We start from the raw sequence: 24,671 nt of genomic DNA on the forward strand, positions 1-24,671 counted from the left end.
TTTTGTGTTTTTTAAAACTGTTGATTCCCGGATTTCGCCTCCACTAGACTATCATCTATGAAGAAACACTTATACCACCATTATCTCCAACTGTATTGAATTTGTAGCTCCACTCTAATGTAGTTATGGCCCTGCTAATGCAACCTTGCAAGAACAGATGTTTGGACCAGGATAGCTTCAAGGGTTTTTCATAATGTTCTTTTAGACAGGCTCCTGCCATTGATGAAGTCTGAAAAATGTTAGTTGTCAGAGACTGTGCTAGCAAAGCAGGATATATTACATATATTTGTAACCTTCAGAGGGTGTGCGTGGTTGCTGAGGGTGCAAAACCGAGGGAATCTGTGGGGTCACATAGGGTCCCCATCCACACTCAAAATCCTTCACCCTTTTTCAAAAATAATAATAACCCAGCTATAATTTCCAGTTCCCAGGACTCCAGTAGGCTGTTTGTGTGCTTTAAATGTGTAGTGTGTGTAGCCATGGTGGTACATGTAAGAGTTCTAGCAGTGGAGGGGAGTGACCACATGGTAGGCCCAATGTTGCAGGGAAGGAAACTGTTCTGACTGAAAGCCCGCTGTTTGGATTTGGGCAGAAAAAAGAGAGAGAGAAAGAGAAAGCAGCAAGCTCCCATTTCAAGCTCAGCGGTGAAGAGCTAGTAATTTGAGTCAATGGTGCTGTCAGGACAGCACTCTGGAGCAGAAGTCAAGGGACTCACACAGCAGAATCAACAGCAAATGCAACAGGGCCTACTGAACCCCCATTCTGATGGAAGTGAAGTAAAACACAGGGACGGCTGTAAAGTCTGGGCCTACAAATTACTCAACAGCACCACAGAGTGGGGCACAATAGAAAGGGGATGACGGTGTTGCTCTTCTTTACTTAAGGAAGCTTCATGCCTTCCTTTGGGCTGCATTAGCAATTTAGAATCTTTGTTTCAGTGCCTCAAAAGTGTTACGTTTTGTTCCGAACTGTTGTGGTGGTGATCCGTAGCCCTCCATTTCCCCACCTCCCTGGCAGCACCAACCCCTATTAACTCTTCACATTTAATGTGGGGTGCAGATTTCATTCTCTGCTCTCTTGGGCACATAAACAAATGGAGGAGATAGAGAGAGGAAGGGTCTCTTGAACTCTGCTGCTATTGGCATTACTGGAAGGGTGGAATGGATGGGAATTCTGACCAGAATCCCCTTTGGTCCTGGGTTGGGGCAACAACAGCAGAAAAGCAAGGGGGAAGAAGGGATATACAGTACTTCACGTTCTCCCATACAGTGGTACCTCGGGTTAAGTACTTAATTCGTTCCGGAGGTCTGTTCTTAACCTGAAACTGTTCTTAACCTGAAGCACCACTTTAGCTAATGGGGCCTCCTGCTGCCACCGCGCCGCTGGAGCATGATTTCTGTTCTTATCCTGAAGCAAATTTCTTAACCCAAGGTACTATTTCTGGGTTAGCGGAGTCTGTAACCTGAAGCGTATGTAACCCGAGGTACCACAGTACTTGTTTTAATTCCAAACTTGCTGGCCACATTGAGGAGCTGCTACTGAGCTAGTCCAAGCTAGTACTGCACTAAAAAAAACTCTGAGGGCGGGATTCACTTCAGTAGATGCCCTGTGCAAGGACTCCCTGTTGCACAGTGGGACTTCCTCACCTCCTTTCCCATCCCCTGGCCCCCCAAATTGGTTTGAGGGGGTTCAGGAGAACCTCCAGAACAGCACATGGGGGCAGGAGACAAGGAATTATTCAATCTGGCAAGCTGAAAAGGTCTTACTGATGGAACGTTTAACATAGCACAGTGTTGAATTTCCTCCTTTATTTTAAAATATTTTCTTATTTGAGAAGAGTATCGTACCCTTAATTCTTGCACTTGTACAAAAGTGGTCTCTTCATGCCCTGTAGGTTGTGGGGGAACTCCAACTCTGAGCCAACCACTGAATGGGAAGGTGGATTTAGCAGAGGGACAAATCTTTCCTTCAGCAATTGCTTATAGGCCCCCACATATTTTTAAAGAAGCAGTTGACAATTTAAACCATTATGTAACTGCTTAGATTAAAAAGAAGGTAGGAAATTGCTTCCAAAGCACCCATGGCTCTTTAAGTGGGGCGAGGGGAAGGGTGAGCAACAAATTGAATCCATTATAGCATTACGCTCCACATTCAGCATTGTTATCGGAAGTCATTATGCTATTTGGATAACTGGTTTGAATTGGATCATTTGGATTTAAGGTGTACCTTGGTTCCCAGTTCATCCAGCATCATCTGGTTGTAACTTCAATTTGCGGCTGCGAAGGAAGGACTCGAGGTTCCTCTCCAAGTTGTTCAGGGTGGTATACAAAAACGGACGCATTTGGATTTTGCCTGCAAAGGAAGATTATGGGCTCATCTAGACTTCCTTTCGTGCTGTGTTTCTAGGCACAGGTCCACGTTTTCAAGCTCCGTGTCTGAGAGCTTTCTTTCTTGTTTTTTGTCATGACACTTTCCCCAGGAAAGCCTGTGTTTTACCACTGAATTGGAGCCAAGCGCAGTCGGGTTTTCCAAGGATTGCCATTTGCTCTGATTCAGTGGTAAAATGTGGGTTTTTCCAGGGAAAGCACTAGGACGAGAAACAAAAACTGCTCAGACATGGAGCCTTAAAGCACGGGCCTGTTCCTGGAAAGCATGTCGCAAAAGGAAGTCTGCATGAGCCCTTAGAGTACACTTCTGATTCTGCCTTTTTACGGCCACCCTGCCTTGAACTTTCCCATGTCTGAAATCATGTGGGTATGGCTTGCTAAAAATGGATTTGCAGGCCTGATTAGGCCAGAGGTTCTGCACCACTACACTAAATTGTGGTTTAGCATTATGTTCAAACAAATACATGATGTGGTCTCATCCGCGAATCACATGGGTTGGATGGCTAATCTTGTTACTTCCACTGCCAATATTGCCAGAGCAGACTGAACCCTGTGGAAGTTGCCCTTGTCGCAATGCAGTGGGAAAATTAGGGCATAAATCTCCCTTTCCCTCAAGGAACTGTGCAGACACATCAAGTTATTTATTAAGGGTCCTCCACATAGTGAGTCATGGGCACTCGGATTCATGGCAGGTATCAAGAAGTGGCCTATGCTGGCCATATAGAGCCATTCACTTTGAGAACCTTGGCTTGTGTTACTGAGCAATAGTCATTTTATAATTTGAGATGAATCATAACATCAAGGCACACTGACTCTCGCAACAAGTACGTAAGACATTCACCGGTAATTTTGTTCTGCCTCCTCCTCCTCTCTCTTACAGCCCTTCTGTCTTTCATACTTGAAAGATGAACCAGGCTCTTCACCACTGGGGTTGCTATCAAGAACGAACGTCTACCAAAATTGAGCCTTCAGCCTTTCTGCCTTCAAGCAGTAGTGCATGTACTTTGCATGCAAAAAGTCCTAAGTTTAATCCCCATCATGTCCAGGTATGTTCCAGTCAAGAGTCCTGTTAGTCAACATGCACAGTACTGAGGTAGATGGACCAGTGATGTGACTGAGCATAAAGCATCTTCCTAAGTATCACTCATCACAAAGACATTTTGATGCATTCTGAATAGTGGAGTATTTGATCTGGGCTGGTCTTTCGCAATAGTGTCTTCCTATGGAAATTAAAAGCAGGTTAATGAGTCAGGCAGATCAAGGTTTCCCGAGGAGCTGCTTTCAGCAGTTGACACAGAGGAGGAGGCTGGGTAAGTGTTGATACTAAGCCTTCTTACATTTTGAAGCGTATATGAGTGGGTTACAAAACAAATTACTAATCTAGGCTGAGACTTCACAGGGCTGGTTGTTCAAGAAATGCTGCCGTGTTCTTGGTATGTGGGCTGGAAATGTCCCCTGACTGAAACCCTGGAGAGCTGCTGCCAATCAGTGTCAGCAACGATGAGATAGATCTGACTCAGTATAAGGCAATTTTCTATGTTCTTAATAATCTTTGGGAGGTATAATAATAATAATAGCAGAGGTGATGGTGATGGATGTATATTATGTGAGGGTTCTCTGCTCGCCTTCTATTTAGATGAGGTAGTCCAGGTTCACCCAGTTTGAAGTTTGATACTCCAACTACTTGCAACATGCTTCCTATCTCATCCTAACACTATTTTAATGAAGGGAACCTACATGAAGTATCATTTTATAATAATTGCTCTCTTCCTCCCTCTGAAGTCTCCTTCTCTGTATTATATTCATGCACACATTTTATGTGAGCTCTACTTAACCACGTAAATATGAAATGCCAGATAGAGTATATTACATATTGCTTAAGCAGGCCTGGGATGAAATCTCTCGTTATTTGTGCCCCTTTATGCTGTTCATGTATGCATCTTTTGACCTTTTGTGGGTGGTGTTTTCCATTCCTTTCCCCTTTTTTGTGATACATGTACATATCCTCCAACTGATCAAAATAGGGATGCTTGTTTTTTGTTCCTGAGCTCTCGCAGGAGCCAGATCACTCAAGCGAGAGCGTTGGACCAAAAACAGGACATTCTGGGATAGAATCAGAAGTCAGGATGGCTTCTGTAATTCTGGGGTGTCTCACTTAAAATTGGATGTTTGAGGGATATGCATGTGGCCACCCTGTGCATGTATGCAACTTTTCACTGGAGTAAATAAAAGTTTAAATATGAACATTTAGTACCGACTCAACCTTGCCAGCCTACTGATTTTAGCTGGCTAGGCATATACTTTACTGTATATGTATGTGACCTAATAATAGTATACCGGTTTTGTTTACAATTTGCTTACAAAAGCATACCTGAAAATATTATGAATAGTTCCATAAAACGTCACAGGCTAGTAGACCTGTTCTGACAATGCATACTCTTTAAGCAAACTGCATGATTTTAAAAACTACTTACTTCCAACTATGAATGCTCAGCACTATAGCCCTAAGGGATACCGCCTACAAAACAAACAAACAAACAAACAAAATGAAGGGAGGAAGACAAACTGTAATCTCTATGGAAGGTAACTTTTTCTTGAAAACAGACTATTAAGGGTATAATCCTATATTTTGGGAGTAAGCCACATTGAATTCTGAGTAAACATGCATAGTATTGTGCCTTAAGATATTTATGTTCTTTAGAAAATTATAGCCTCGTTTTCTCCCAGTTGTAAACCTGTGTCTCAACTGTACCAGTTCTGTGGGACATTCCCCCCCACCCCCCACAAAAACAATCCTTTAAATAGAAAACCAGCTGGGCTAAAACCTTTATCTTTGTGTGTGTGTATATGTGTGTGTTTAGGGATTTAAAAATATATACCATTTGTGTGTTTGAAGGAACATTATGATATGCAAGTTCCCTGCTGTAGTCTACAACTCACTAATAGGGATGCCCAACACTGCAGTCCAATACATGTCTATGCAGAAATAAGTTCATGGAGTTCATGGGGCTTATCCGGGTAAGTGGGTACAGGATTGCAGCCTTAATCAGCCAGTGCACATACTGTAGTTTCACACAAACATTAATTCTGTTTTTCCTGTGCATTATTTAAAAAACTGAAGTTGTTTCCATTATCATCTAAATATAATGGATTTCCTTACTAACTGAAGGCAAGTAGAAATTCAAACTTGCTTTAGAGTCCACAAGATGGCAGGCTACTGCAGCATAAGCCTTTGAGCATAACAGGGAGGGGGAGAGAAGCTTTTTAGTTTGAAATTCAGAGGCAAGATAAATGCTACTTCAGATTAAAAAAAATTTTTTAAGTGGCTTTTATATTGGAAGGAAGCCTTCTATCATTTGGCCAAGGTATTCTTTTTAAAAAAAATGTAAAGCTCCAGCTGAGATATAAAGCACATTTTGCTTTTTGTCCTGAGCACTGTATCTAATATCTGCTGTTAGTATGAGCTATGCCATTACAGAAATGTCACCACTTCCTTAAAGAACTTTGGGGGGGGGGGAGTGGGAGCAAGGAATGGCCAAAGGAACAGCACACATGCCAGAAGAGAAAGTTAAAATACACACCATCAACTAAGTACTTTTTGTAGCCTATGTAGTTGAACATAAGACTACAGGATCCCTGTTGGATCAGAACAAAGGTCCAATTAGTCCAGAATTCTGTTTCCGTTGTGGCCAAGTGGGAAAGGCTATGGGAAGCCCACAAACAGGGCATGAATGCAAAAGCCCTCTGTTGTTTGCATTTTTCTGCAACTGGTATTCAGAGGCCCACTGCCTCAGAGACATTATATAACTATTGCAGTCACTGATTTCTTTATCCTCTATGAATTTATCTAAGCTCTTCTAAAAGCCATTTAAGTTGGTGGCTCTCACTGCATCTTGTGGCAGTGAATTCTATGGTTTAACTGTGCACTAAATCTGGATGACATTCAGAATATAAGAAGAGCCTGCTGGATCAGCCCAGTGGCCCATCTTAGTCCAGCATCCTGTTCTCACAGTGGCCAACCAGACACCTATGGGAATCCAGGAAGCAGGACCTGAATTCAACAGCACTGTCCTGAGGCTCCCAGCCACTGGTATTCAGAAGCGTATCTTCGAGAATGGAGATAGAACAAAGCCATGAATTTGTCTGTCCCGAATCTTTCAATAAAAGGTTCAGAGAATGTACTGAATCTGGCAGGAGGCTGACTTTCACAGTAAGGTCTTCACATGTGGCCTCTTGACATGTAAGCGGATCACTGGAAAGAGTGTCTGGAGATGTAAAATACAACTGGGTGGTGTTTTTCTCTAACATTCAAATGATCTCATTCAGCGCAAATGAGCCCAATAAAGCTCAAGTGCAGGTATTTTGTCTCTTGGCATGGCAGGAGACGCACATCTACAGCAGTCATGTATCTTCCTGCAAGTTTCACTTCAGATCTTACAAACAGGCACTGCTGGTTTGTGTATGAGAAACTGCACATCTAGCTGGCATTGCTTCTGTAATGTCTGAAAATTATCTTTGGCACACACCCCTTTTCACCATGTCGGGTCGTTTGCAAGTCTCTGTGAACTTTGCCCTCTAAAACTAACCACTATGTTATGATTTGAAAGATCTTTATTATTATTCTTTGTGCCAAGAATTGATAAAGAGTCAAGAACTACTGATCTTGGCAGGGACTGACAATTCCCACTTGGCTCCTTTGAAACATATATTTGCTCCTGAAATATGTAAGGAAGCCAGAGGTTTTTAATGAGCTTGGAGGTTAGCATCCCAGGACAACCCAACTGGGTCAATAGGCCTTCAAGGCAGTTCATGGTCTGTGTGTATGCAAGGACAGAGAAACCATGTGCCACACCACCACTAAATATGCATTGTGATGGTGGGTGGGGGAGAGCCATGTACATAGATTGCTGAAATCCTTCCAGTTCAAGAAAGGCATGAAACAATCACAGGAATTGTCCATAATATACATACAAACTTGCCCTGGTTGTTGGTGGCATCTGTCTGTCTTGGGAGACAATGGAGGAGTACGCCTTTGGGGATGTAGTCATGTTACATCATGTTTAGGGAGGAGGGTGCACACACACATGTAAATGTGCCCCTTGCTGTATTTGCACATGGACAAACAATAGAAGACTTATACCTGCTGCTCATGTAAAACCTTGCATTCATAACAAAGCTCCGGGAAATTAAGATACTTCCAAACCAGAATCTCCCATCAAGGTGCTAATCTTTTACTTCATCCCTACTTCATAACTGCATTTCAATTTTGAATGTAATGAGTCACTTCAAGTGTAAATTCATTTCAGTGTCTTACCAGGAAAAAAAAACATGGCTTAGCCTTGAGCCAAGGGGCTAATTCTCAGAAATTGTTTTCAATGTCCAGGGCTTAGCTTCAAAACATATGAGGGAAAAATACAGAGTCATGTTCATATTGTTTTTCCTCACTATTGAATGAACTGGAAAACCTTCCTTCTTGTGAGTACATGACAGACTGTGTAATGACCAAGCAAACCTGAGTTCTGTCACCTGTCAGTTTTACTAATTATGCATTAAGATACCATAAAGAGAGTTAAAAGCATGTATTGTAGCAGGGGGTGGTTGAAGTAACCATGCCAGCTAGTCTATCTAACTAAGCTGGTGAGATTTCGCTGTTTCTGACCCCCCAAATATAGTATCAGGTTTTGCATGGTGCCTGAAACAAAACCCAATGAAGCCTTTTGAAAGGGCATGGGGGTGAGCAGGCCCGAACAGAGGCAGCGGGTAGGGGAGCCAATTGGCATGGGCCTATGATTTTCAGGAGGCCTACTCTGAGTCCCTCTGGTAGGATATTGTAAAGAGAGTCAGGGGGGATCCTTTAACACAACATATTAATATTTTAAAGAAGATACATAAAACATTAATACAAGATAAAATATAGATAAGTAAAAGCAGAAATGAGGCCTTTATTTCCCATCTGGCCTGGGCCTGTTACCAGCTTTGCATGGCCCTGAGGGTGAGGGCACAAATGTTCTCTACCCAATAAGCTCTTTCCAGCCGTGGGTGCAGAAAAGGTACCAAAAGGGTGCAAATGAAGCATCAGAATAAAAATCCTGAAATGTCCTTCACAGAAAGCAATCAACATTAGACCACTCTTTTTGAAGCCATTTCTTGGATAAATAACACCGATGGCTCTGTTAATGCTTTTGGCCTCTGCTATTTTGAGCTGCGGAAGACAAAATGCATGAACACATGGTGTGCCAGTGAGGGAGGTCCTGACCCTGAACTACTTAGTGGCACAACTATAGCAGCACGACCTGCAAAACTTGATCATGTTGGCAGCAGCACACAGGAGGTTTCATCCTGATATCCATAGTTTTTACACAAATAGAAACTTCTTTGAGGGGGGGAGGGTTAGATGCAAAGAATCAGTCTGGAAAGAAAATTGGCTGTCCTTTATTTTTATGCATATAGATTTGGGTGAAAACAGTTGTTTATGAAATCAGGATTTGGAGACCCTGAGTCTCATCCAGCTCTAGTTGCACACAACTGAGTGGAACAATTAGTGGCTCTGGACAAGCTGCACACATAATGATTTTAATGCTTAGTATTACCTCTTAGCATATTGTCAGGTACATTGATCTTAATAGATGTGTGTACATCACTAAATGTCTCATCACTTCCTCATTAAGTAGCCAAATGTGTATGAACCTTCTGCTGAAAAGTGATCTGCCTGAGAGTTCGCCCAAAGAGCTGTTGGTGGAGTTTTATTTGTGCTGGTAGTATTGTATATGCAGCCCACCACTAAATGCTGCAGTCACCAAACATATATGTGTGATTACCTAAGGAGGAAAAGCAAGTGGAAATCCCTCCCCTGCAAGCCAGTGGGCACAGTATCTAACAACAGCCATGTTATTTTAGCACCTGAGGCAGAAAATCCCACAGGTACCTTTGTTGACTGACAGGCCTACTTGTCATTATTTGCAGGACTCAAGCATTAAGGAAAGAAGACTCTGCCTTCTTCAAAAGGTAATCTGAACATCCATTTCAAATCATTATTAACCATTTCAGTTTGGCTTTCTATTTGCTTTTCCATGCATTCAAAAAGTGCTGAAGTTTTCTTGTAATACGTTATACACAGAATGGGTTTGCTGCTATAAAACAAAAGCACTCAGATTGTTAAATTTGTCATCATCTTTCTCGCAACTGAGAGCTGGAACCATGGGTGGGAGTTTTGCTGTCAAGGCAGGCTGAACCCACCCACTCTTTCTGCAGATATTTGGATGATATTTTAACCTTTAAAGCTAAGTTGCTAAGTGACATTGTTTGAAAAGAGGTAGCCTTTCTGTTTCTGGTTGGTTTTTTTTAACTAGGGCACTAAAAAGAGGTTCACATTTCTCAGGTATGCAGCTTCTCATGCCACAACTCTGCCTGAGTGAGGAAAGATTTCACCTGATGAGTGAATGCCTGGCTTTTGCGAGCTCTAAAAGAGGCTGAAGCTGTTCCTCTCCTTTTGGTAACACACCTTTAATTAAAGAACACGTATAATTGCTGGAATATAACCCTAATGCACTCTGAGCTTGCATTTACCTTATGGTGTTGGAAAAGAGGCTAGAGCTAATGAAAAACAGGTGCATATGAATTTATCTCAAATCAAGGGGCCTTATGCACTCAATTAACAGCTCTAATGGAGGGATAGGGAAGCATTTTCCAGCCAGTATTTTTGTTGATTTCTGGGCAATATGGCGGGGGTGGGGGGCTGGCACATGCCAGTGGTGAGTAGGGCGAGAGAGAGAAAGCGGATAGAGCAAGTAATGTGAATTTTAGCTTGGCAGAGTACACTAATTTCTACACACACTCACATACCCACCTCTGTAAAGCATTATCAGAATTATAGGTGACATGCCAGCCAGACACAAACAGCCAAAAAGGATGCAAGAAAATGAATGTAGCCTGGCCCGAGTTCTGAAGGTGAGATGGAGAGGATCATAGGGCCAACGTGGCACCCAGATCTGAGGTTCCCCATCAATTCAAAGAGTTGAGGATTTCAGTGGCATTTAAGAAGGTAAATGTTCTCTGGATTGCTCCCAATGTCTTTAGTCAGTTGCATTCAATAGCTGTTGCTCTCTGCTACCACTGGGTACCCCATGGTAACAGAAGCATTAGAATCTGCTACTATGCAGCAAACGTCCTATCTTAGAAACGTCTGATCAACTACTATAAGTGTATTGGGAATGTCACCATTGTGCTGTTGGTGGATGTGGGGTTCACTGAAAGGCAAGTGACATGTGGCAAAAATATGAAAATATGTTCTACATAAGATCGTAAATATGTAGCCGCTTGAAACCTTCTAATTGCTGCAAGCTTGGGCATCACTGCTCTTGCCCCATATTGTGGTCACTGAATTTCTTCACTGGGCTCCGTTTTGCAACTCTCCAGACGCTTTGCGTCCCAAAAGTTAAACAAAGATTCTACACACAGAAGAGTACAAGGATGTTATTAAAATACAACCTCAACAGTAAACATTTTATTCACAAAAATAAATACAAAAGTACTCTGGCAAGTATTTTAAAGCATGAGCTCAAGAGATACCCCACAACTAAGAAATCGTGGTTCAAAGCCCAATTCAAGCCACAGTTTCGGCAGGAACAAAAACCCAGAACATTTTTACGCTCAAATACCAAGGATAGTCAGACAGAATGGCGTGAGAGGTTAACAAACCATAATTCTACAGACATACAAAAGCAACATGGTACTTGTTACTTATGCCACTCACAGGCGACAATTTGAAAAATATAGTTAGATTATCTATCATATAATTATATCTAGCTGCAAATGACCCGTAATAGTGAATAGCATATGTGAATTCAGTCTAAGTTATTTTCTTGAAGGTTAACAGAAATGACTCATGGATGTATGGATGTTCCACCTGGATGTGTATTCAAGTGTAACCTGGATAAATAATTTATCACTCAGCAAAACTTAAAACTATACTACCAAAGTTGTAAGAATCAACCCTGTTTTGCACTTAGCAGTGGCTGAGGTATATTGATAGGAAGGTGTTGGTTAAAAACTACCATTAGCACCTGTCCTGGATTCTTCCTGAACAAAAGCTATAAGTGCAGGTTTATGTGCAATTTGGGCACAGTACTACCCAATAACATGTGTCAGCATGCACTATGCTATAGAGTCTGTGGGCAGGAGCCTCTAATTCTGATGGGGTTCTCCTTGTCAACAGAAGATATGTTACTCCTTCTGACTTTCCCTTCACATCCCTCTGTTCCTACGGCACCATGTGGTAGTGAACACGCCTGCTATTTCAGGTTTTATAAGTAATGTCAATAATCAAAGTTATTTAATACAGCTTGCTACTTTTTCACCTGAAAAAGTGTTGTAAGCTATGCTCCATGTTCATATAAACATATCACTCCTCTAATACATATCTGATACACAACGTGCGCATCACACACACTGTTGTTGAAAGTTCTGGGAAGCTATTCACACGTTGCTATCCAAGGCCAGTGTTCCACCAGTTTAAATGACAAGAGTAAGAATCAAAGGATAATAATGATCATTTCTAAATACCTGTATAGATAGACCTGCATGGGCTTTGCTCACAGTGCAGCATTTAGCAAGTTGTAGGAGCTAGGATCATTTTGACAGCAACTGGGATCATTTTGACAGCAAAATGTACGAAACATCCTCTTACCAACTCTGCTGCTAGAGCAATCCACAATGGTATGCAGTAAGCGAGGGTGATGCACAGAGCAGAGGTACCTGATGAGGAAATAGCTGTCATTGACTAAAACAAACCAGCTATGGCTATTAGCTATGGGTGAGGGCACTCCTTCTCCCAGCTCACTTCCACTGAGGACTGGGTGGAAACTGTTCTTCACCTATGGTGGTTAGCAAAGTGGTTCACCTATGGTGGTTACGCTTCACCTATCCATGTAATGCTCTGACTCTTACCAGATCGCAGATACTACTGTGTCAACCAAAGCACTGAGCTGCTGCTTGATTAGTCCTGTACCTAGGAAATGCAAAAGCACCCTAAGGCCATTGCAGTTTAATAAATCAGCATTGTGTTGGGAAGTGGGCCAATTTCGGCTGCCTGAGTACCTGCAATTGTCTTTATGACATCAGGGTGCAACATGTAGTGCATGCAAGAGCAGTAACCAGAAACATGAGAGTATTTCCCTAAGCTTAGTTGCGGGGAGGGGGAGTGCTGTGGAGAAACTGCCAGTGATGTTCTGTTTACAATGAGAAAGGACCAATGCTGGGATTGTGTATAAGGCCTCATTTTCTATTCCTAGCATAGCCTGGCTAAAACAGCTTCATATAACAGATCAATAAAGGCTTTTGCTCAAAACCATGAAAGGTGCTGCCTGCCAGAATAGGCAGCCCTGGGCTAAATGAATCAATGACATGAACATATAATATAGACCCTTATATTTTGACAGAACAGTGTAAAGTAGAATTTTAAGCATAATGCTTAAAATTCCCCAACCCCACCCCTCCGGTGTCTTTTTCATCTTTGTGTGGATAAACAGGGGAATATCAAGGGAGGACCTGTTCACTTCTAATCATATATCCAGTGTTTATATAACAGGAAAGAATTTGGGCAAAAAGCTGTGCATCTTGACCAAATTTACTGTGAGCATCAATACATGTACATCAGCCAAAGCAAATTTGGTTCTGCCTACCTAATCGTATCTCCCTCTTGGGACCTAGAGGAACATTTTACTGGTGAACATTCTAGTTCTTAGAATTTCCAGATATTGTACAATAAGTGGACTGGGATAATGATAAAAACTTGCATGATGCAAATTCCTTATCTTTTTATATTGGTCCATGAAGGTAAAAAGTATTCATATTTATTGGAACTGTTTATTTTCATGTCCTCTTGAATGTCCCAGGGCAATTCCGACTGGTGAGGCTGTATTTTGTTGTTCACCTCCACCGCTCTCCAGGCAATTTGAACACTGAGATTTTACAAGTCTCATTACAGTGATCTAAAGTAATGGAAAGGCTGAGAAAACAGACCATAGATTGAAGAATCACAAAAAGCAATCGTAAAATGAAGCATTATATAAGAGTTGCCCAGGCTTCTAATCTTCACTGTCGAAGCCCTTATTCCTAGGCATCATTAGTGTTAGCTACAGTAATTACTAAAGATTAGGCTGGGGCATAGATAGAACAGAGCAGATGGTAGATGCAGAATATGCAGATGTTGCCTCTTTTATAGGAGTTTATAGGAGTGCAAGACTGAATGTCATTTTGAGATTTTAATAGCAATTCTAGATAGTATATATATGCACTCTGCTTGTCTGTGTCACTGAAACTAAGACAAAGAATAAGGCTCCTGAAAACTTGGGAAATTTCTCTTTGTTGGTTGCAGTTAAAAACATGAACCTATTTTTTTTATAACTACTTAAAGAGCAGCAACTACCCGTGATTTTGCCTAGAATTGTGTGTATACTTTAGAAGTGGGTCACTACAGCCTCCTAACCTGGATTTCAAAGTACGACAATTAGCTAAGCAGTATGAACAAACAGTAAGGCACAGCATTCAGAGTTCAGAGGCACAGCAAATAGAAAAGTTAAGGTGCTAATCAAGATTAGAGCTATGGTGAAAGAGCTGAGTGTTTTTGTTTTTGTTTTGCCTTGCTAACTCATCGTGGTAATGCTTCTTGCTTACAAAACCAACAAGAGTTTTCCCATACATTCAAATACACCAATCAGGCCGCTGATAAAACCCAACACACAATTCCTCCAGGGCTGATTTTGTTCCATGTACATTCATTAGACAGGTAGCAACTGTGGGTTCAGCTTCAGAAATTATGTAATAGATTTCAGTCTGCAGCGCTTTTGATACCTAAAGTTAAGCTGAATGGTGAAATAGTTACAAATTATTGCTTTTTCTTACTAGGAAAGCTGTGGCTTGGTCCTGTTACCAGAATCTTTGAAATGGACTAGGGTTGCTAGCATCAATTAATTAAATATATATTTAAAAACACACACACAAATGATGACTGGTTGGGGTAGCTATGGTAAAAGTCAATAATTTTGCTATCTCTTTGAATGCCTGTTCACAGTGCTTTCATATAAATGGGTTTTTCAGCTGTTTTGGAAAGTGGGAACACTTTTGTGGTTGTGGCAAAATTGTGACTTGCCACAACCAAATGAAAGCTTTGAAAACCCCTGTTGACCTGGGATATTGGAGACCTGGACATTTGTGAGACCAATTCAGTCCACCAAAATCCATGGAAGAAGCATGACTCTTCTAATCCAATTCCAATGAGTTATCTGCCCACCTAGAACAATACCTAGAGCATTTGTTGCCACCCTGCTTTTCGTGGGCAGAGATGCATCACTTCTCTACAATTCTCTGCTGAAGAGCAACATTGGAATTGGAACACGGCCTATGCTACCTTTGTATCAGCTCCAATTCTAAACTCATTACTAGTGAGTAAGTCTCATTGGGCACACTGAGACTTAACCTCTGAGCACATACAAACTTAGGTTTGCACTGTCAATTTTCTATCCAAATTATGAAGGAAGGCATGCTGGTGTTTGAAGATCCATTGCTGAAGGCAACAGTGTCTTACTCACTGACAAATCCACTTAAAAAACAAAACGTTAGAACTTGATAACCCTGTCCCTGTTACACTGGGTAAATGGATGAAAAATATCTTTGAAGATTTTAATCAGAGACTGGGCATATGCAAGTGTTGGTACTCATATACTCTTCAGGCATCCCCTCCATGCAATGTGGTCCGAGTCATCAGTGATTACAGGTGTTGCTCAAGCATATCCATGTTAACAGACTGGCACTGATCCCAAATGACAGGACAAGCTTTTATACTAATCTTTAGTGTCAAGAGATTATATCTTAGGAATATGCTTGCACAATGCCACATCTAGTTCTTTAAGACAGCACGTGCGCGCACACACACACACACACACACACACACAACCCCCCCCATACCTATTCAACATTTTTTTCACATGCTCCAGGCTGGCCCACCCATGAGGCAAACGGAGGCAGGTGCCTTAGGCAGCACCCCCTGACACTGTGTGCTCCCCCCCCCCACTGCTGGAGAAGCAGTGGCAGTGGGGTTGGCCAGATCTCACTGCTGCTGCCGTGTCTCCTCTGATGCCACCGCAGTCGCCTCCCAGCATAGAAGTGAGGAGAAGCCACTACCACCTCTCCTCACTGCTGGAAGCTGACGCAGCCAAACGGTAAGCCCCGTGACTCCGACTTTGAGGACGCGCAGCAGGGGCAGCAGCTGCCAGGTGAGGTGGCACCTCCCCTTTTTGCTTCAGGTGGCAAAACAGTCTGGGCTGCCCCTGCCACCTTCTATTAAAGTCCTGGCTAGAAAATTGTATGAAAATACCCTTGACAACAGTTCTCTTTGGAGGAGAGCTATTACTAGCTACTTTGCAGATAATGTGTTTCAGGACAACCGGCATTTGCCTGGCTGCTTTTCCCCAGAAAAGCCCATGGTTTAGTGCTGATTTGGAGCCAATGGCAATTGAGTTTTCCACAAATTGCTGTTTGTTCCAGTTTATAGCTGAAGAGTGTGTTTTCCAGGGGGAGGTGGTGGAGCAAAGGCAAAACCGCTTAGACTCATGTTTAGAAAGCACAGGACAACCAAAAAGCTGTTCGGAACCTTGTTTTCTAGCCACAGGACAAGCAGAAGAGTGGGTAGGTTCTGAGTCTACTATGCAGCAAAGCACTTAGTTTGGTACTAAAAATAACATAAAACACCCTACACTCAGTATAAATCAATATATCTAATATAGGTGGACATTTTAAGGGTCTCTTCACTAGATCAAGCAGTATCCAGCCCTCACTTTATTCCCCATGCTCCCAGTCACCCATCCAGTTTCAGTTGCTCACTATATGCTCCCACATACCACATGCTGTGTGCGAGCGCATGTATCTGCCTTTCTGATAACAGATAGGCTTGCTCTTCTCTCCCAAGTTTCTAAAAATGTGAATGGGGAAAAGCACACACATTAAACGGTCTTTTAAAAATGTTCATAAAATGGTGGGGGGAATATGGGGTGATATAATACAAGGCTCAGCGAGGTTGTTTTTTAAAGGGTTTTTTGTTTGTTTGTTTTTGCAGTAGCTCCATACAGCAAGAGAGTCTTTTTATGGTTTTGAAAGTTCTCAGAAGGATGCAGTCGTGGAGCAGATGGGGGACAGGGGAGGAAAGGATTTGTTCCTTTTGAATTTAGTAAGGCCACTATGGCATCCAAAAGAATTGGATTCAGCCACATTTCACATAAAAGTTACAATGGAATTATCGGCCGGGGGGAGGGCAGCAAACACATTTTGCCAGGTACCTAATGCTGTTCGGTTGTTGTACCTGAAGGAAATGCAATATTCCTGCAACAGAAGCGCAACGTTGAATAAAATATGTGGGCTATGAGTTAAAAAATAAATAAATATGGGCCTGTTCATTGCGCAAAATGCGAATCTCGAGGAGAGAAAAAAGGCCTTAATCAAGAGAACATCAAGAGTACACTTCAATAGGTGGCAGCTTAGACTTTACCACTGGATGTCTCATGCAATTTAATTGCCGTTGTCTGGAACTGTGGCATGTATGGTATGAAAGCTTGAACAGGGGTTTCACACTTGTTGATCAAGGGATTTAGATCACTGGTTATATCTTGAGGAAACTTCATGCCTCCAACTAGAGCATTGGTGTGAAAGTGACAAACCCCATTTGAACTTTCTGTTAAAAAGATGTCATTTTCACTTTTGAGTGAGCTCATTCCTAAGTAGAACATGCTTCTCTTTGGACTGTGTTCCTCACTGAAAGTTCTATCCTGCTCTGAAGGTTCTGAGAAGCCCTCAGATGAAACAACAGAAAGAGAGAGCTTTTGAGGGGACACGTGTTCATCGCAATCAGGCAATAGCAGAAATGATTGATTTCCCACTGCCCAAGAACCGCCAGAGAAAGATGTTGGAACTAAGGAATCATGGCCTAGAAAACCTCTTACAAAAGAACTGCTTAGATCCTTTGGTGGCTCATAAAGCCCACTTGACATGGAGTTGGTTAAAATAGTCGCATATTTTATATTAGATTGTCCTGTCATTCGGCCACGGGTTTCAGCATCATGGACATTCTCAGAGAGACTATCACTATTGAAATGGCCACTAGAGCAAGCTGAGTCATGCTCCAAGTCTTGTGTGGTTGCAAACAGAGAGTCAATAGCTAGTAAGTCTTGTTTGTCTTCGTCTTTCATTGCTTTCTCAATACTGATATCTTCCAACACTATTTCTGACTCCAGAAGAAGAGGACCAAATGACAGTGCTTCAGGATGCTTGAGAAAGAGATGTTCAAAGGTTTCAGGCTAGAAGACAAGATACATTTTAATGCTCATTTATTAATTAATGACTTGAAATGAACAGAAAAGAAAGGTGGGGAAAAGGAAATACATTAAACACTTCAATTTTATTATTCTTAATTTGGCACAACTTTAAAAGCCTGATGAATGTAATGGCATTCACATTTCATGAAGTTGTATGCTTTATTTTAAGTAGTGTGCATAAGCATTATAACAAAAGAGAGATTAGTGCCAGAAATTTGTAACACATTTACATTTATGATACCATTGGAGTTTGGATAATACTGAAGGTTCCATTTCAGGTCAGTCTCTGATGAGCTTATATAACAAAGGGAAACATAATTGTTCTGAACCAGATTTTCATTCTTGTCAATGAAGAGAAAGTATGCGTGCATTACATTGGCAGTGCTGAAGCCCTGAGTCTTGCTCCCTATTTATGCCTTTGGAGTAGACTGGTAGGAAAAAGTTCCTACCCATTTCCACTTCGAAGGACTGGGCTATAGTGCACTTTGGCAGCAAACTGGTTCATACAACTAGCACAATGAGCACCCACCCACTTCAGGGAAAAGGGCCTCAAAATTTGTTAAAGCAATTGCTCTGAGCCAGTTTTTCATTCATGTCATTTAGGAGGAATTATGAGAATAATGAGGAGGGCAAAGTTTTGCAGCACTTAAAACCCACAAGTTGACAAGTAAAATTGGCTGTGGTCAACAATTACAGTCTCTGCAAATTATTAAAGTCCACCCAAAGCCATCCAGCATGGGTAATTAAGGTTCACAAGTTTTATAGCCTATAGTATATGGAAGAAATGATGCGGTCTATCTGCACCCCTTACTTCTCCAATCCGGTAGAAATAATGATGGATGTACGTGTCATTGGTACAAGTGTTTATCAAGAGCAGCCAGTCCTTATCAACTTCAAGAATTTAGTCAAGTGCCATACCTAACAGGCTACTGTATCCGTGATATCTGGTCAAGTTGCTCCCTACTCTGAAGAGAAGTTTTCTGGTATCTGTTAAGTCTGCATGGGGAATTATTCTGGCTTCTTGAAAAATCAAAACCGTTTCCTGCAAATTTGTATCCAGTGATACTAAACCCATACTCCAATCAGATATTGATTAAAATATAATGCCATTTTGCTTCCTTCCTACCTACTAGCTACCCAGGGCTAGTTCTAGAGTCATGGGAGAAGGCTATGCATTCCAGTTGCAAAGCTTCTCCTCTTATCCTGCTCAAGTAGGCAGTTTTTATAAGCCCAACAGAGAAGAAACTAAAGAAAAGTGGCTTATAAATCTATATGACTATCAAAATACAAAAAATTGCAGTAGCTAAAATAGGAGAAGAGAGACTGCTTATATAACACAGGGGTCCCTTGGGTGCTATAGAGATTTTCTGTACAGAGAGACGTATGAGGCTCCCACAGATCACACAGTGATAGGGCTTGAGTCTACCACTACAGCTTTCTAATGCAGCTCTCTGATCCTTGACCTACAGAGTCAAATCAAGGACACAGATTGCATAAATCAAATAAGCCACATGTTAGCATGAATGAATATGAATTAGAATATGAATTAATATGAGTTAATATGAGTTAGATGTTGTAGGTACTGTTTCCTGGAAAAAACACCCCACAATGCTACAATGATAAAATAGTTAAATGCAGAGTAAATTGCTTAAGCATTTGGCTGTTAAATATTTGCTCTTGAATATATGCATCAAATGGGAGTGCCAGGAAAACATTTTTACAGCAATTTAAGCCTGTGAAAAGTAACACGAAGGGAGCATTCATAACTTCAGTAGCTGTCATATAAAATTTAGTTTGGATTCAACTGCAAGATAATGAAAGAGTGCAAAATATAGTCACTTAAAGTCCTAGATGCAATTTATTTGTATTCACGATATGAAAAAGTGATCCCACTGACTTCACTGGGGAAACTGTAACTTGGTAGTTTTGAAGGATTGGAGTGTGGCTGCAAAAAATAATGACTTTTCAATATTCTGTAGACATGAGGTTGTCTGAAACATTAATCCTACTCAAGAGTAGACCAACTAAGGTTAATGAAGATGACTAATTTAATTTTTACTCCATGCCCTTTGTTCATGTTGCGTTTTTCTTTTGTAGAAAATCTCAATTACATTTTGGTATTTCTATGTTACCTTAGGGCATCCTTTCTGGTGTGGGCAGAATCTTATTTCTCTGTCTTCCCTCTCTTCCTGCTCCCTATCCCCAGCTCCCCATGCCTAAGTAATTAAGAATGGCTGGATGGTAGGTGTTCAAATACCTCCTGTCCCCTGCAGTACCCTGGTGTGATGCCTGTGTTCTCACCTCTGCATGCATTTCAAGAGGTGAAAGTAGAAAAAGGCCTCCATTGAGCCATAGGTACAATGCCCTGTACACAAGTGCTATACTTACACTAGGAAGTATAGCCCCCTTAGTGTTTCCAATAATAAACTTTTTGTTCAAACATGTTTAATATTTTTAGGAGCTTCTTCTAAAACTGAACTTCTACACCAAGTGCACTGAGGTAAACAGAAATTGGAGGGAGGGCATGGAAAATCCTGTTGCTTTCAGAACTCATCCTTCTGTTACATATATTGACATTGCTTTTTTAAATGCTAATACTCTATTGATATAGTCAAGTAAATACAATAAAGAAAGAAAAATGAGTTTAATAGACTAACTAGAAACTGTAATATGCATAACCACAGAGGACCCAGTCAGGGAATTAAGAAGGTTTTAAGAATTATGTTCATTTCAAAGGCAATTTGGAGATGTATACATCTATGAAATGAAATTAAAGTGGAGTAGATGTGCATAGCTAAACAAACAAGTGGGATTTTCCATATATCTTGTTGTGTGACATTCAGTACTCTGATGGACATGAATAGAAATCACATGTACTTCTGTAATAGTGTTGTCAGGCATCTCTTGTCTTTAAGAAAAGTCTCTTCATACAAAGAAGATCACAGAGCCATAGAATCTAATAGCTTCTCATTAACACAAAGCTCCAGAGTGCTCTATTTTGAAGGATTTTTATCTGGAAGTTCAGTTTCTAAGGAAGTTCCTATTTCATATTCCAACTGATAACCTCAAAGACAGTCGAAAGTTTAAAAGCCATAATGTCAGAGTAATTGGTTACTTTTCTTACTAATCAAACTAAGGAGAGAGGGTTTCTTCCTGAATAAAACTGTTTGAGATGTGGTTACTTATTCATGACAGTCTCTTCTTGCTTCCTGTTCAATTTATAGGAAATATTAGAGTAACTGGGAAGAGTTCAGGGCTGTGCCTCTACTGACTATGCTACTCAGCTACAGTGGTACATCTAGTTACAAACTTAATTCGTTCCGGAGGTCCGTTCTTAACCTGAAACTGTTCTTAACTAGAGGCGTGCTTTTGCTAATGGGGCCTCTTGCTGCTGCTTCGCCGCCGGCACATGATTTCCATTCTCATCGTGGGGCAAAGTTCTCAACTTGAAGTAACTTCCAGGTTAGCAGAGTTTGTAACCTTAAGCATTTGTAACCTGAGGCGTTTGTAACTCGAGGTACCACTGTACATACGTAGAGCTCTATTGAAGCCACAGAATAATCACGTTCTAGGTGGTCAACACACTCAGCAGCACATATTGTGAAGTGTCGGTTCAACTAGCAAAGCATTTTAAAAGACCATTTATAAATAAATGGAAATATGGCAGAAAGATTGATGTTTCTAAGGCCATGGCATTCTGGACTCCTATTGCTATTGTTGTAAACCAAGGATGGGAAATATCAGGCTTAAATGCAAAATCAGGTTCCCTTCCCATTACGCCACCCCTCATTTAGTCAGCCATATACTACTGATGTTCTCTCTATGCATTCATGTCAGTTAAGGCTGGTTAACAGGAGCCTTGGGGAGTAAAGTGAGAATAGCATGGCACACATTGGTTGCATTCACACATTATGCTCACTTACAGTTGATTAAGGAACAAGCCAAGCATCTTCTTGAGCTCATATGCTCCTGTGTGGCAGAAGTTTCCATTTTGCTTCACCAGACGGATGCCAGCAAACAGCAACAGTTTGCCATATCATTCAGTTATGGACTTGTCATCAACATTAACTATAGTTAGTTTAAACAAGCCTGCTTCAGAAACTGCAGTTTGAAGTAAGTTTGTTTGTAACTAAACTTAGCCCATGTTAACCAAAGTTGCTGGTCTGGATGACATGACAAACTGCAATAAACAAAAAGCTGAGCTAAAGGTGTCCAAACTCCTTCTCCCAGCCAAGCAAGAGAAAGAAAGGGATGAGGGTTGCTCTCAAGTGTAGGCTTGTTCCCACGTTATTAAATCATAATGTAGCATGTCCTCCTAACTTCTATCTTGATATGTATGCTCCCTTTAAAACCAGCAAACCCTTTACCTGGTCTGAAATATAGAAAGTGTTCTCAAAATTGTATACCAGTAGTGCAACTTTTGAACAAAATCATTTCCAGCACTATTATGTATGAACAAAATCAGCAGAATAATGAAATGATATGTAAGTAATTCTGTCTTCTGAATTCAAATAGATAATTCTTCTAACAACTCTGTATAGGAAGTCTGGGAGCTGTCACATTGGTTCAGCGGGCAGTGATCATGATTAGACTTCAAAGAATGTCCATTCTCTGTTTAAATGAAATGAAATAAAATTAACAATAAAGATGAGAAAATAAATATTTCACTGGGAATGAAAACTGAAATAACTTATAATGGGGGAAAAACCTAATAAGCAAGCATTCTCCTTGATCATTAGGATATTTCTTGTGCCCATCTCAATTTTTAATATAACATTTGTGATTCCAAGGTAAAATTATCTAATGGTAAACACTGTCATTTAAGCTACAACAGCTGCACTAGCAGAGTCCAGTTTACCAATAAATGCACCAAAATCCTATAGAAATGTACCCATTCACTATGGGAATGCACCTGCTTTGCATTCAGAAGGTCCTAGGTTGAATCTTGGCATTTCCCAGTAGGATTTGGAAAGGTTACTGTGAAAACCCTGGAAAGCTCCTACCAGTTAGTGTAAAATAGCCTTCCCCAACCTAGTGCCCTCTAGATGTTGTTGGACTCCTATCATTCCCAACCATTGCCTATGCTGGCTGGGGCTGATGGGATATTGAGTTGAACAACATCTGAAAGGGAACCAAGCTGGGGGAAGTTAGATACTGAGTGAAATGGTCTGACTCATTCTAAGAGCTTCCTATGCACCAACTACATGCAGAATATTCTCTTCACATGGGCTACCTTATTATATTCAAAGGAGAGAGGAGAGCCATGCACATATTTCTGTGAGCATGAGAGGTTGCTTCTTGTGATGAAGTGAAAGCCTTGAAGGAGAACAGTTTTCCATACACTAGAGTCTCCAGTTCACATAAAAGATCCCTGGATTAGGGCATTTTTTTGTTGGATGTGTACCTGTGGAACCCACGTTGAATCCAATTTCATCAATTTAATAGTAGGCATTGGCTTTCATTTCCAGAAAGCCCCGTTCATTCTAGTATTTAAGTTTGCGTGAGAGTAGCAGGCACATGATTAAGTTTCATTTCTTTATTCATGGCCATTATTTACAGGGTTGTTAAAAAACTTGATGAGTAAATAAATTAGTTAAAAGCAAATAAAGCTCACAAATCACTGAAATGTATTTAAGTGGGAATCCATACCTTTTGGAAGTTAACTCCCTGTGCCCAAGAGCAATTCTTGGGGTTTGGAACATCATCCCAGAATAATTTCTTCATTCTGAAATATGCCGATAAGATATTGATTTGGCACAGTGAAGGATATAATCACTTTTCACTCTGAATACATATTTCACCAATAAAGATTTATTCTTTTTAGAAGCCATCTTGAAACCAATAGCACCTACAGATGCTTTAAAAATGTCAACTGAATTTAAAAATTACCTAATTTCGAGGACTTCCGGGTCAGCGCCATCGACGAATGGCGGAGTTCCTCCGACCAGAGGAACAGGCTCCGTGGAAATTGGGTCTTCCCGCCGCGGCAAAGGCGGAGACCCGCTAGAAATCCCAGGCGGAGGAGCCTGGGAACGTGGGGTTCGGCAGAGCACCAAGAGCGCCTGCCCTACTCGCAGGGAAACCCCCTCTTTGGGGCTCCGGAGCGAAGTGGGGTGAGCAGCGCAGTGCAGCGAACCGATTGCTACTTTCACGGAGGGAAGCCGCACAGCCATCGCCGGAGAGCGCTGACTTTTTCCTGATGACAATTGGACTCTAAACAAAGTACCCGTGAGTAAAAACGGAAAATTGGATTAAGAAATTTGTGAATTAGGCTCCGAAGCGGGAAGGTTTAAACAGGAAGTCCGCCTTCCGCTTTTTGTAAACAGACTGAAGCAAAAACCTTGCAATCTAATAGCCTGGAAAGTTGTCTTAAAGATTGAAATTTCCTGCATCTACTACCAATAAAACCCCCTTGGAAGCAGGAGAAAAGGGGGGGGATTTGACTGTTTAAGCCTGCAAGAGAGAGAGTAAAGGAATATAAGTTTCCATCGTCCCAAACCTGGGAACGGGGTGTCAGGACAGAAATCGTTGGAGACATCCATTGATTAAAAGTGGAGCACTTTGACAGATAGTCAAAAAAAAGAGAAACAAACTAACTTCAACGCTGCTTTCTGCATTTCTGCATTTCAAAGAAACAAAGTATTTGAAAATCAAAAGTAATTTTCCTTTGTTGGATATGTTTTTAAAGATGGATACAAATAGAAATTGTGTCCCCTAGAGGGAGCCTGTCAGTTTGCTGTTGCAGTTTATTCGGAGACTTCACAGCTGCGAGATTGAGATTGTGGGACCAGTCGTTTGACCTTGAACAGAAATGTGCTGGGAGGAAGTTTTGGTGTCTGCCCTTGGCAGGACAAATGCATTGCTGGAGCAGTTGCATGAGAAGATGAACTTGATGAATGAAAAGTTGGACTTGATGGCTGCT

The 24,671-nt window shown here is 41.3% G+C and overlaps 2 protein-coding genes and 2 long non-coding RNA genes across 5 annotated transcripts in view; 1 reads left to right on the plus strand and 3 right to left on the minus strand.

Annotated features, from left to right (window-relative positions):
- Position 1: 1 nt before the first annotated feature.
- LOC310765767 lies at positions 2-12,551 on the minus strand. Its single transcript, XR_014549789.1, has 4 exons — positions 12,333-12,551; positions 3,229-3,607; positions 2,227-2,352; positions 2-229 (listed from the first exon to the last, which is right to left on the minus strand). It is a non-coding gene; the product is annotated as an uncharacterized lncRNA (long non-coding RNA).
- The window catches only part of LOC310765766, a 48,060-nt gene continuing 26,684 nt past the window's right edge, over positions 3,296-24,671 (plus strand). Inside the window, exons 1-2 of the long non-coding RNA XR_014549788.1 lie at positions 3,296-3,433; positions 9,351-9,392. This is a non-coding gene — a long non-coding RNA (uncharacterized lncRNA). The remainder of the gene's footprint in view (positions 3,434-9,350; positions 9,393-24,671) is intronic.
- On the minus strand, positions 14,349-18,824 carry LOC310765247 (leptin receptor-like; the record flags this gene model as incomplete). Its single annotated transcript, XM_083620023.1, has 2 exons — positions 14,349-17,731; positions 18,714-18,824. The coding sequence occupies 2 exons, from the start codon at positions 18,822-18,824 to the stop codon at positions 16,916-16,918; spliced, it is 927 nt and encodes a 308-aa protein (XP_083476149.1). The 3' UTR covers positions 14,349-16,915.
- LEPR (leptin receptor) overlaps positions 17,745-24,671 on the minus strand; it is a 58,652-nt gene continuing 51,725 nt past the window's right edge. For both annotated transcript variants that reach the window (XM_083621107.1, XM_083621108.1), the window contains exons 18-19: positions 23,399-23,474; positions 17,745-22,360 (exon numbers count right to left, since the gene is read on the minus strand). In XM_083621107.1, the coding sequence (XP_083477233.1) occupies positions 22,343-22,360; positions 23,399-23,474 (94 nt within the window). In that variant the 3' untranslated portion in view covers positions 17,745-22,342. The remainder of the gene's footprint in view (positions 22,361-23,398; positions 23,475-24,671) is intronic.

This window comes from Podarcis filfolensis (assembly GCF_964270895.1).
Source record: "Podarcis filfolensis genome assembly, chromosome: 6".
Lineage (NCBI taxonomy): Eukaryota > Metazoa > Chordata > Lepidosauria > Squamata > Lacertidae > Podarcis > Podarcis filfolensis.